The sequence below is a fragment of the Micropterus dolomieu genome, linkage group LG14 (assembly GCF_021292245.1).
Source record: "Micropterus dolomieu isolate WLL.071019.BEF.003 ecotype Adirondacks linkage group LG14, ASM2129224v1, whole genome shotgun sequence".
Classification (NCBI taxonomy): domain Eukaryota; kingdom Metazoa; phylum Chordata; class Actinopteri; order Centrarchiformes; family Centrarchidae; genus Micropterus; species Micropterus dolomieu.
Window position 1 is genome coordinate 27,251,122 of NC_060163.1, and position 12,392 is coordinate 27,263,513.

General features: G+C 48.3%; 2 protein-coding genes across 2 annotated transcripts in view; one reads left to right on the top strand and one right to left on the bottom strand.

Annotated features, from left to right (window-relative positions):
• The window catches only part of LOC123982823 (microfibril-associated glycoprotein 4-like), a 5,322-nt gene extending 2,237 nt beyond the window's left edge, over positions 1–3,085 (bottom strand). The window contains exons 1-5 of the mRNA XM_046068694.1: positions 3,053–3,085; positions 2,436–2,597; positions 2,196–2,234; positions 1,483–1,579; positions 1,236–1,403 (exon numbers count right to left, since the gene is read on the bottom strand). Coding sequence (XP_045924650.1) covers positions 1,236–1,403; positions 1,483–1,579; positions 2,196–2,234; positions 2,436–2,597; positions 3,053–3,058 — 472 coding nt within the window. The 5' untranslated portion in view covers positions 3,059–3,085. The remainder of the gene's footprint in view (positions 1–1,235; positions 1,404–1,482; positions 1,580–2,195; positions 2,235–2,435; positions 2,598–3,052) is intronic.
• A 7,501-nt stretch (positions 3,086–10,586) lies between these two features.
• slc16a12b (solute carrier family 16 member 12b) overlaps positions 10,587–12,392 on the top strand; it is a 10,483-nt gene continuing 8,677 nt past the window's right edge. Inside the window, exon 1 of the mRNA XM_046069520.1 lies at positions 10,587–10,699. Coding sequence (XP_045925476.1) covers positions 10,587–10,699 — 113 coding nt within the window. The remainder of the gene's footprint in view (positions 10,700–12,392) is intronic.

The window sequence follows — 12,392 nt, forward strand, 5'->3', positions numbered from 1 at the left end:
TAGACCTAACCAAAACCACAATCTTTTCCTAAACTTAACCGACACCACAATCTTTTCCTAGACCTAACCAAAACCACAATCTTTTCCTAAACTTAACCGACACCACAATCTTTTCCTAGACCTAACCAAAACCACAATCTTTTCCTAAACTTAACCGACACCACAATCTTTTCCTAGACCTAACCAAAACCACAATCTTTTCCTAAACTTAACCGAAACCACAATCTTTTACTTAACTTAATGAAAACCACCATCTTTTCCTAAACTTAACCGAAAACATTATCTTTTCCTAAACTTAACCAAAACCACAATATTATCCAAAACTTAACGATCTTTTCCTAAATTTAACCGAAACCACGACCTTTTTCTTAAGTTAACCGAAACCGCAATCTTTTCCTAAACCTAACTGAAGACATTATCTTTTCCTAAACTTAACTAAAACCACAATATTTTCCAAAACTTAACAATCTTTTCCTGAATTTAACCGAAACGACGATCTTTTCCTTAACTTAACCGAAACCACAATTTTTTCCTAAACTTTACCGAAAACATTATCTTTTCCTAAACTTAACCAAAACCACAATATTATCCAAAACTTAACGATCTTTTCCTAAATTTAACCGAAACCACAATTTTTTCCTAAACTTAACCGAAACCACTATCTTTTTCTAAACTTAACCAAAACCACAATATTATCCAAAACTTAACGATCTTTTCCTAAATTTAACCGAAACCACAACCTTTTTCTTAAGTTAACCGAAACCGCAATCTTTTCCTAAACCTAACTGAAAACATTATCTTTTCCTAAACTTAACCAAAACCACAATATTTTCCAAAACTTAACAATCTTTTCCTGAATTTAACCGAAACGACGATCTTTTCCTTAACTTAACCGAAACCACAATTTTTTCCTAAACTTTACCGAAATCATTATCTTTTCCTAAATTTAACCAAAACTATTATCTTTTCCTAAACTTAACCGAAACATGATCTTTTCCTAAACTTTACCGAAAACATTATCTTTTCCTAAACTTAACCGAAACATGATTCTTCTCCTAAACTTAACCAATACCACGATTAGTTCCTAGACCTAAAGGCATCTCACACGGACACTGTGTCTTAAAATTACACTTTGACACTTTGTCGGGCTTTCTCAAAGCGTTGGTATTTGACGCCCTGGGATTAGAACTCGTTGGATGACCTGGATGACTGAGAACCTCCTGCTGCCTCCTCACCTGCCCCTCCATCAGTTAATCCAGATACATGCAGTCTGTATCCATCAGACTCTGAGTCGATGGAGAACGAGGAGTAACGAGTGTACGCTTTGTTTCCATAGAAGTCCTCCATGTCGACCAGTAGCTCGTACTTCTTCCTCAGAGTCAGGTGGAAGAGAGTCTCAAGACCTGAACACAAACACATATAGATGAAGAAACAGTGAGTTTCACAAGGTCACATTAGCGTTAGTTAGGTTTGGTTTCTCACCGAGCCAGTACTCTCCAGCAGCGCTTCCAAAGACCTTCTTGTACTGATCCCAGCCCCTGTAGAAGTTCACGGTGCCGTCCATCCTCCTCTGGAACACCTGGGGGGGACGGGATGGAGGGAGAACTAGCTAAACACACCAGATACCTGACAGCTCATGTTTCCAGGCAACAAGGTTTGAACCAGTAGTAAGCCTTCATTCAGGAAGTACATCACTTAAATCAGCTGCTGGATTCGTCTATCAGGGTCAGGAACAACAGACACACCGATGCACAAGTCAAAGAACATTATAGCGAAGCTTGAACAGGTACATTTGGGTGATTATTAAATGGTAACATGTTTGTGTGTTTCTAGAGACGTGACGTCACCCGACTATGGTTGAGCAAAGTCAGTCTCATCCGCCACTCTCTGTGTCCGGTGTTCAATAAATCGAAGACATCATGTGACAGTTCAAGGTTAGGGAATGACGTAAATACTGTATGTACCCGTTACATGTTTACTATTCAAAACTGGTGCAGTGCTACTGTTGTCTTGTTTAAATCATGTAATCAGATTGTCTGTAGCAAGAACATTAACTGAAGGATGACAGTGGTAAGAGATCAGATAGTTAGCAGAGCTAGCTTGGTAGAGTTCATGGGAGGCCTCTGATCAGTCTGAACAGGTCCTGGATTTGAGAACTGCTGAGCCAGATTTGGTACATGAGTTAAAATACTCACCGTCCACCGTCCTCCTAGTGAGTCCATGTCACAGTACACCTACACACAAACAGTCAGTTAGTAGTATAGTCAGTTTATCCACCTGGGAATATTAAATATATCCATATGTGATACAGGCTGTACTACTGCTAGTACTACTACTGCTGCTGCTGCTGCTTGTATCTGTAGCATCTTGCTGTCTTCACATGTTGAACACTTCATCTAAATGTCGACCTGCGGCCCAGAGAGGATGATGCGTACCTGGACGGCAGAAGTGGACCCGATGGGATAGATGGTGTACACTCCACTGGGTCGGTTGGTACTTTGGTAAAAGATGTCACTGCAGTCCAGTGGGAGGACGAGCTGCTGGCAGCTGGTCAACAGAGGAGCCAGGAGGAGGAAGACGACTGATACCAGCTGGGACTGGTTATTTAGTTTGATTAAAAACAAGATGCAGAATTTGAACATTCCCCCACTGTGGTTGCTGCTGATTCAGACCAGGTTTTGATCGTACACAATGGTGGTATTTAACCTGAGTTGTATCACTCTGAGATGCAACAAGAATTCTTTATAAAGCATGATGCACGCTGAAACATTTGGGACCATCAACGATTAAAGTGTAGTTTTTACAAAAGGAGGAGAAGGACAGGAGGTGACTAAGATGTTCATCTCACATTTAATTAAAACATATGTAGGGTAGGTGTGGGTAAATCCAGCCTAGTGAGGCTCTGACTAGTGTTAACTGCTACTACACACAGAAAGAAACATGTTAATTGTAAGAAACGTGTCAGCACACAATATTTTAAATAATCCTACTGAATGTGCTAATGCACTAAAACTACGGATAAACATTTAGACAGTCAAAGTTAAAAACTTACCTTCATTGTCAGATTTCTGCTGAAGTGAGCTGATGGAAATCCAGATGTCTGAGTGTCTGAACGCTCTAATGTCTCTCACTTTTTTATAATCCAAAGATTAAGAACACCTGCTGTTTCACACCGATAAAACAATTGGCCCAACATGTGGAAACACACGTCCTTCAGTGTGTGCTGTTGGATTACACAACGTGGTTGGCACCCACACCTGAGAAATGCAACCACATTCTGGGGCTTCGTCTTGATTCAAGCACCAAAGAAACAACTTTTTATTTGTTGGTTTTATTTACACTCAGTGCCTGCTTCAGCAGGTAAACCTGTAAAGTGCAACCGCGCAAATCTAAGCACAAGCAGCCGGTTTGAGTGTGAGTGCTGGGTTAGAGGGATTCAAATAAATACGCTGCATTACGTAAGTGACGTTTAAGTCACGCAATTCACGTGACACTGAAGAAAAAGAAGAAGAAGAAGAAGAAGTTTTATTTATATAGCGCCTTTCCAGAGCTCAAGGTCACTTTACATGGTACATTTACACACTAACACACAAATTACAATCATATAGGATACATATAGTCACATTTAAACGAAATACATGTTAAATAGATATGTTTTTAACTGTGTCTTGAATGTAGCCACAGATGAAATATTTACAGTGTGTTCTAGTGTTGGTGATTCGAGTCCTGTGTTTGTTTGACCCACCCATGCAGCCCAACCACCTCCCATAGCGGACTTGCTCTGTATATTAGGTCACCTGACTTCCTAAAGGCTTTCTGGCAGCCTGGTGAGTTTCTACAGACGCTAAAGGCTACGTGACGCTGAGGGGCGTGGCATAATGTCTGTATTTTGGCGACCTGGCATGGATGTCTCCCTTATTTATGTTGCAAAGATGAAAAAACAGCTGCTGCTTCACACAGATAACACATTTCAATAAACAGGTGGAAACACACGTCCTTGAGTGTGTGTGTGCCGTTGGATTACACAACCTGACAGGCCACCACGCTGTGGGGACTCCTCCTTTCTAGGAACCAAAGAGGAACGCTGTTTCCTCTGAGGTGTCACAGGTCAGGTCAGCATCAGGTCTGAGGTCAGGATGAGGGGGTAAATGTGATCAATAGTCTCCATAATGACATAGAGAAACAGTTTGTTTACAGACCGCATGTTGTTGTTCGTTGTTGCTTTTTATATACATTTATTTATAGACAGCTGTTTTTTTTCACCTACTTACATACAAATGTAATACTTTTGTGTTTTTCTTTTAAAATTTTACTTTTAAATATTTGAGTCACTGAAGTTTCCGCCTGCAGACACACACACATATATATAAAATAATATGAACTGGTGGTCTGAGTTAATAAAATCAATTTATTTATATAGCGTCAAATCACAACAACAGTTCCCCTTCGAGGGAACTCGAACTGCGTCGGTGACGACACTATGGGAACGCCTCTGGGCGTGGCAGGGCTTAACTATGAATGAAACTACTCCAATCCTATTGGTGTTACTAGAACGGTAGTGTGTGACGGCGTAACCGGAGGGGGTATATAAGCACGCCGGCACATAGGACACATTAGCTTCTTTCTATTCAGCACGCACTATGGCTATGTTTGGAAGCTCGATTATCCTACTTGAAGTTGAGACGAAGCAGATCATGTCGAAGCGATTCCGACAGTGTGTCTTTCCATGTGAGCGTTTCATCACGGAGGGTGATACCCATGGGATGTGCGTCTCATGCCTGGGGATGTCGCATGCTCAGGCGGCTCTCGAGGGGGCTGCCTGCGACCATTGCGAGGCCCTGCCCCTGAGGGTGCTGAGGTCTCAAGCAGCTCTCTTCCTAGAGTATGGTCGGATGCGCTCCCCTCGTGGCACAGGCCCCGCGGTCGCTGAGGCGTTGCGGCGGCTCCGATCCTGGGGATCACAACGCGAGATCGCCGAGGGTGGCGGAACGGCTGAGGCCTTTTTCCGGTCCTCGTCCGCGAAATCCTCCTCCCGTTTCTCGGTTTCTCCCACTCGAGGGGTGAGTCCGGAGAGGCTGACACAATCTGGCTCTGAGGAGCTAGATGTGCTTAGCATAGAGGAAACGGAACGTCATCAGCCCTCGCCGGGATACGAGGAGTTGTTAGAAGTGGTGACGTGGGCCGTGGCCAAGCTGCACATTGATTGGCCACAGGTGGTGCAGCAGTCATCGGTAGGCAGTAAACTAGATGAGCGGTTTCTGCAACACCGAGTGCCACCCCCGCGTCGGCCCTACACAACGAGTTGTGTAGATCGTGGAATAAACCCTTCTCTGCGCGGCTGTCTACGTCCCTCCAGCTGGACTACGGCAACGTGACAGAAATCAGACAGCACGGCTATGGAGCGATGCCACGAGTGGAGGAGGCACTGGCTAGCTACCTCTCTCCCAACCTCACCTCATCCCTCTTTACGGGCTCCCCCTCAACCAACCTGGGACGCAAGACGGCGCTCTCGCACACAGCCCCCTGAGAAGACGGATCTGAGGACCGTCATTCAGTCTCGGCGGGCCCGGGGGAAGAGGTCCTGAGACCTCGAGTAGGGGGACTCACCACCACCCGAACACGACTGGGCTCACAAACCGTGCTTCACCGGCGAGCCTTCCCTGGCGGTCCTCCGCTTCAGGGCGCCACCGGGGATTCCCGCGGGACACCGGCCTCCAGCCCCAAGGGAAGCCCCGGAAGCTTGGCGAAGCCTCGTGAACATTTCCCCGTGGGTCCTGCGCACAGTAGTAGATGGCTACAGGCTGCAGTTCCGGGTTCGCCCCCCCAGATTCTGCGGGATGGTCGGGACTACAGTACACGCAGAACAGAGCAAGTCCGCTCTCTGCTGAAGAAAGGGGCCATAGAACTAATTTCGCTGCCGGTCAGAGAAGCCGGCTTCTACAGCCAATACTTTCTGGTTCCCAAGAAAGACGGAGGATTGCGTCCGATTTAGGATCTGCGGTCCCTGAACCAATCTCTGAGGAGATTCAGGTTCAGAATGCTTACCATCCCAGCCATCATCAGTCACATCCAATCCGAGGATTGGTTTGTCACGATAGATCTGCAAGACGCTTATTTCCACATCTCCATCCGTCCCTCTCACAGGAAGTTCCTGAGGTTCGCCTTCGGGGGCACGGCTTACCAGTATCGGGTTCTTCCGTTCGGCCTAGCACTATCTCCCCGCACGTTCACCAAATGCATAGATGCAGCTCTGGCTCCGTTGAGGCTCCAGGGCATCCGCATACTGAACTAAATCGACGACTGGCTCGTCCTGGCCCAGTCTCGAGAGTTAGCGGTTCGGCATCGAGATGTCGTCCTCGCCCACCTTCAGCGTTTGGGGCTGTGGCTCAAAGCGAAGAAGAGCGTGCTGACACCCGCCCAACGGACCACGTTCCTAGGGGTGGTGTGGGACTCAGCGACGATGTGGGCCCACCTGTCTCCCGCACGCATCGAGTCCATTTTGTCCTCAGTAACCAGAGTGCAGTTAGGCCGCGGCATCACTGTAAAACACTTTCAGAGGGTGTTGGGTCTTCTGGCAGCAGCGTCCAGTATAATACCTTCCGGACTACTATGCATGAGAGCCCTGCAGTGGTGACTAAAATCCAAGGTATTCTCCCCGAGGGGAAATCCGCTCCGTCTGATACAGGTTACAAGCGGGTGCCTTCGTTCCCTGTCTGTATGGAGGAAATCTTGGTTCCTGTCCCAAGGTCCTGTGTTGGGAGCGATCTGTCGCCGAACAATTATTTCAACAGACGCCTCATTCACAGGATGGGGCACGGTCATGGACGGCTGCTTCGCGAGAGGCTCCTGGGAGGAGCATCATTTCTCTTGGTACATAAATTGCCTGGAAATGTTGGCGGTTTTCACAGCTCTGAGGAGTTTTCTGCCCGCCCTCCGCGGTCGCCACATCCTTGTCAGAACCGACAATACGGCTGTGGTGGCCTATTTCTTTCACCAGGGGGGTCTGCGCTTGCGCCTGTTATGCAAACTGGCACATCAGATCCTCCTGTGGTCCCAGCAGAGACTGCTGTCCCTCAGAGCGTTGTACATCCCTGGGACCCAGAATCAAGGAGCAGACCTGCTGTCGAGACAGGGGTTGAGGCCCGGGGAATGGAGACTCCACCCCGAGGTGGTGGAGTTATTATGCGAAGAGTTCGGCCCCATAGACGTGGACTTGTTTGCGTACCGAGAGACGGCACACTGTCCCCTGTGGTTCTCCCTATCACCCCCAGCCCCGCTAGGGCTGGATGCCATGGTACAGACGTGGCCGAGGCCCCGTTTTGGCCGGCACGAGTGTGGTTCTCGGATTTAATATCGCTCCTCGAGGTCCCTCTGAGGAGAGACCTGCTGTCCCAGGCGGAGGGCCGGATCTTTCACCCGCACCCCGCCCTGTGGCAGCTATGGGTCTGGCCCCTGAGGGTGCGCAGTTCCTAGAGGCGGGCCTGACGACAGGAGCAGTCGAGACGCTGCTCATCTCCAGAGCCCCGTCCACGAGAAGGATGTACGGCCTAAAGTGGAATGTGTTCACCACCTGGTGCAGAGAACGGGCGGTGGACCCAGTTACCAGCTCGGTAATTGTGATACTGGAGTTCCTCCAGCACCGTTTCTCTGCCGGCCTCTCCGCGTCCACGCTCAAAGTGTATGTGGCTGCCATTGCAGCATTCCACGCCCCTCTGAGTGATGGGCCCTTGGGGAGGCTTCCACTGGTCGTGAGCTTCCTCCGTGGAGCCCGGAGGATGAGACCCGTGACTCGTTCCAGGGTTCCCACCTGGGACCTGGCAGTGGTTCTCGAAGCGCTGGCTGAGGCCCCCTTCGAACCCCTGGAGTCGGCTGAGGCCAAGCACCTGACCCTTAAGATGACCTTTCTCCTCACTATCACCTCTCTGAGGAGGGTGGGGGATCTCCAGGCACTTTCGGTTTCTCCCCGTTGCCTGGAGTTTGCCCCGGGGAGGGTCAGGGCCATCCTGCACCCTTGTCCAGGTTATATCCCTAAAGTTCCGGCCAGACTGGCAGGGTCCACGGTGCTGCAGGCGTTTCATCCCCCACCTCATGTGACGGCGGAGGACGGGAGACTTCATCTGCTCTGACAGGGCTGAGTATTTACACTCTGAGGTCTTCCCGGTGGAGGAAAGCAGACCAGTTGCTTGTGTGTTTCGGGTCCCCCAAGGCTGGGCTCCCCGCTTCTAAACACACCATCAGCAACTGGATCGTTCAGACTATTTCCCTGGCCTATCAGGTGTGCAGTTTGCCTTCACCTATGGCCGTAAGGGCGCACTCTACTCGAGGCATGGCGGCTTCTTGGCCCTCCTTGCAGGGGTGTCGCTCCAGGATTTGTGTGACGTGGCTGGCTGGGCCACCCCTCACACTTTTATCCGGTTTTACAGTGTGGACCTTCCTTCTGCACCCGTGCGCTCTCCTCCTAGTCGTGCCATCAGGTTCTGCACGCTGGGGGTAGGCGGGGTTTCGGCGTGGCCTAAGTGGTGATCTCGTTCCCATAGTGTCGTCACCGACGCAGTTCGAGTTCCCTCGAAGGGGAACGTCTCGGGTTATTTATGTAACCCTTGTTCCCCGAGAAGGGGAACGAGACACTGCGTCGGTCCGCCACACCTCACCCCACCTGGAGTGCCTTGCTTCATAGAAAGGGCTAATGTGTCCTATGTGCCGGCGTGCTTATATACCCCCTCTGGTTACGCTGTCACACACTACCGTTCTAGTAACACCAATAGGATTGGAGTAGTTTCATTCATAGTTCAGCCCTGCCACGCCCAGAGGCGTTCCCATAGTGTCGTCACCGACGCGGTGTCTCGTTCCCCTTCTCGGGGAACAAGGGTTACATACGTAACCCGAGACGTTATCTCACAGCGCTTTTCATAAAAGAGCAGGTCTAGACTGTAAACTGTGATGTTATTTACAGAAGCCCAACAGTTCCCAACCAGAGCAGCACTAGGAGACAGAGGCGGAGGGGGGGAGGATGGGAGGAAGGAGGAGGAGGGGGAGGAGGAGGGAGAGGATGGGGGGAGAATGAGGGTAGGAGGATGAGGGGAGGAGGGGAGGAAGAAGGGGAGGAGGAGGGAGAGGATGGGGGGAGAATGAGGGTAGGAGGAGGACGGAGGAGGATGAGGGTAGGAGGGGAGGAGGATGGGGAGGAGGATGAGGAGGCTCCCAGAGGATGAAGACTGAACATGGAGCTCAGTAGGTGAGAGACAGATGGCTGAATGGTTCTTTTGGGTTTTCAGTGAACTGTTTCTGTTCTAACATCCAGGCCAATTAAAGCACTTTCTAATCGAGAGAGAAACTGAAACTAGTTTGGATCAAAGCTGAAACGTGATGAAGAGTCACGGACCGATAATCGGACCATTTAACGATCGTAATTAAGAGTCATTAATTGATTTTTAAAGTAAAATAAATTTTCACTGTGAAATATTTAAATTATTCAGAAACTCTTAAACTAAAGAGATACAAGGTTTTATTAGCAAGTCAGTAATCAATAATTCAAAGGTCCCCTTAATAACTCAGGTGAGTTCACTTTATTGTTGTTTCTATATTTTGTCTGTATGATAATCTGAACCAGGGTTGTGGTCCCAGTTTTGGTCCTGGTCCTGGTCTGTAATGTATCTGACCTCAATATCTTACTGGGAGTAAACACCTCTCAGGACCTAAATAAACACACTGGGAGCTGTGGGACATAAATACCGTCCCGTTAGACCAGTCTGTCTGGGCATGCTTCTTCTCTGACACCTGACACCAGATGCCGGCCTCTCCACAAAAGAACCCGCCCCACCCTGCGCTGCCCCCGGGGCGGGGGAGGTGCCGGTCGCAGTGAATGAAGCGCTCCCTGTCAGGTCTGCTCGGGTTGTTGAAGCTGTGAAGGAGGGAGCGCTTGGTTCTAGGCTGAGCAGGCGACACACACAGAATTTAGAGGATAAAGGGGTTTGAGATTAAGCGCTCCTGTGGATCTGGGTGCGCTTGTTTAATGCCTCAGCACCTCCAGAGTTCACGCAGAGCAGTTGGTTAATGATTGAGGGTCAGCTGGTCACTTATTGACTGAAGAAGCTTTTTAACTCAAGTTTCAGAGACACAGTGAGACAGACTCAGCCAGAGTCTGCCGGGCGGACTCAGAGCCAGCAAGAGAAGATGTTTACTCTAGTCACCTTTACTTTGCTCAACTCTGCACTCTCTATTCTGTTTTCTTCACTCGGTGCTGTTGGACTGATTTAATTGATTCATCCTAAACTGGGCTGCTCAGCTCCACCCAGCCGGCCGGTCTGCTGTCAGTGAAGGAGACTCCACCTGGATCCCTTGCCTGGAGGAGTAAACCTGCAGAGACACAGCTGTACATCAGATCCACCTCCAAACTTTAAGCCAACCAGCTGGACCAGCTTCTGACTAGCCTTCACATTTTGCGTCTGGAGAATCAAAGCAGAAGCAGCAGACGAGGGCGGCTCCAGGCAGCAAGACAGACTCTTTAACTGGTTTATTATCTGTGATCAGGACCAGGACCAGAGACTAGCACAGGGAGTCTGGTCCAGTCAGCAGCTGCAGTAGCAATGGTTGATGGGAAGCGGCAGAGCGGCGTGGTGTCACCTCCGGACGGAGGATGGGGCTGGGTGATCGTCGGCTGCTGCTTCATGATGACGGTCTGCACGCGAGCTGTGACCAGGTAACGCACACACAGCGGCCACTTTATTAGGTACACCTGAACAATCTAATGCAGTCTACAAACTAAGATGGTAAACATAATGTCAGCACGATAGTTCACTGCTGTGTGTCAGTACAGCTGCAGATAAGCCCCGAAGTGTGAGTGAGTTTGTAAACAGGTCCGGCAGGTTGAAACAGATCCAGATTCTCAGCAACACGATCATCACATAAAAACCTGCAGCAGGACATTCCTCTGTAACGTCTGATGTGAAGCAGTCAACACGTTGCAGCTCCGGTAACAGTCAGCCGGGCTATGAATAGTTAAAGTCAGAGAGAGAGAGGGCAGGTTTTACTGACAGAGAGTCTGTCAACACCACACACACACTAATACAGAGATACACACACTGATACACACTATTACACACACACAGGTTGTGAAACAGCTGATGATCAACAACGTCTTAAAGATCTTTCACTGCCGTCACAGCAGAAACTTTGAACACAAAGTCCTACACTCAGAACTTGACCTCAGTAACAGCACACAAGTACTAATAAGTACGTCAGTGATCAAACACAAAAGTTCTCATTATGCAGATTAGATCAATATATTTAGTTTAAAGCTGAAACAATGAGTTGCTCTGTTGATTGACAATAAAAGTATGTTTTTATGTAATATTTTATAACAACAAAGGATTCATTGAGAAAATAACTGGCAGATAAGTTGGTGTTGAAAATAATCGTTAGTTCTGTGCCTGTAAAATAAAACTAGGCGTTCAGGAGCTCAATGTACCCGCAGACATTTTTATAGACAAAAAGATTTATTAGACTTTCTATGTTCCACCTGTTCAGCACAGTTCCTGTGGTGTGCGTCGCTGCAACATGTAGTTACACTTCTGGGGTGGTGCACATCAGGCTACTGCGTAGGGTGTGGTGTAGAGTAAGGGTTAGGATACGGCGTACGGTACGGGGTAGGGTACGGAGTAGGGTATGGTATAGGGTATTGAGGGGGGTACGGAGGAGGGTACGGCGTACGGTATGGGGTAAGGTATGATGTAGAGTACGGGGTGGGGTAATGCATAGAGTAGGGGGTAGGGTATGGCATACGGTACGGAGTGGGGTATGGCGGACAAATGAACCAGACATTAGCAACACTGCCTCCATGTTGGACTCTCCGTCCAAACAGAGATCAGCTCATTAGTCAAAGGTGAGAATTCATAAGTCGAGTTCGCCAAAGCTTGGATTTTATAATAATATAATAATAATAATCCTTATTTGTAGAGCACTTTTCAAAAACAAGTTACAAAGTGCTTTAACAAGTGTAAAGAATAATACAAAAAAACAAGATAAGAGCATGAAAAATTAATATAAAATTAGTAAAATACAATAAAATAAAAGGGATAAAATAAAGTCAAATAAGATCGGGAAAGGCTCTCCTATAAAAGAATGTTTTAAGAAGGGACTTAAAAGAGTTCACTGACTCAGCCGACCTGATTTCCTCGGGCAGGCTGTTCCAGAGCCTCGGGGCCCTGACAGCAAACGCTCTGTCCCTTTTAGTTTTCAGTCGAGACTCTGGAACAGACAACAGACCTCTGCCCGAGGATCTCAAGGTACGTGCTGGTGCGTATGGGACTAAAAGGTCAGAAATATAACAAGGCGAGAGGCCATGAAGAGCTTTAAAAGTGATCAATTCTAAAACATACTGGGAGCCAGTGTAA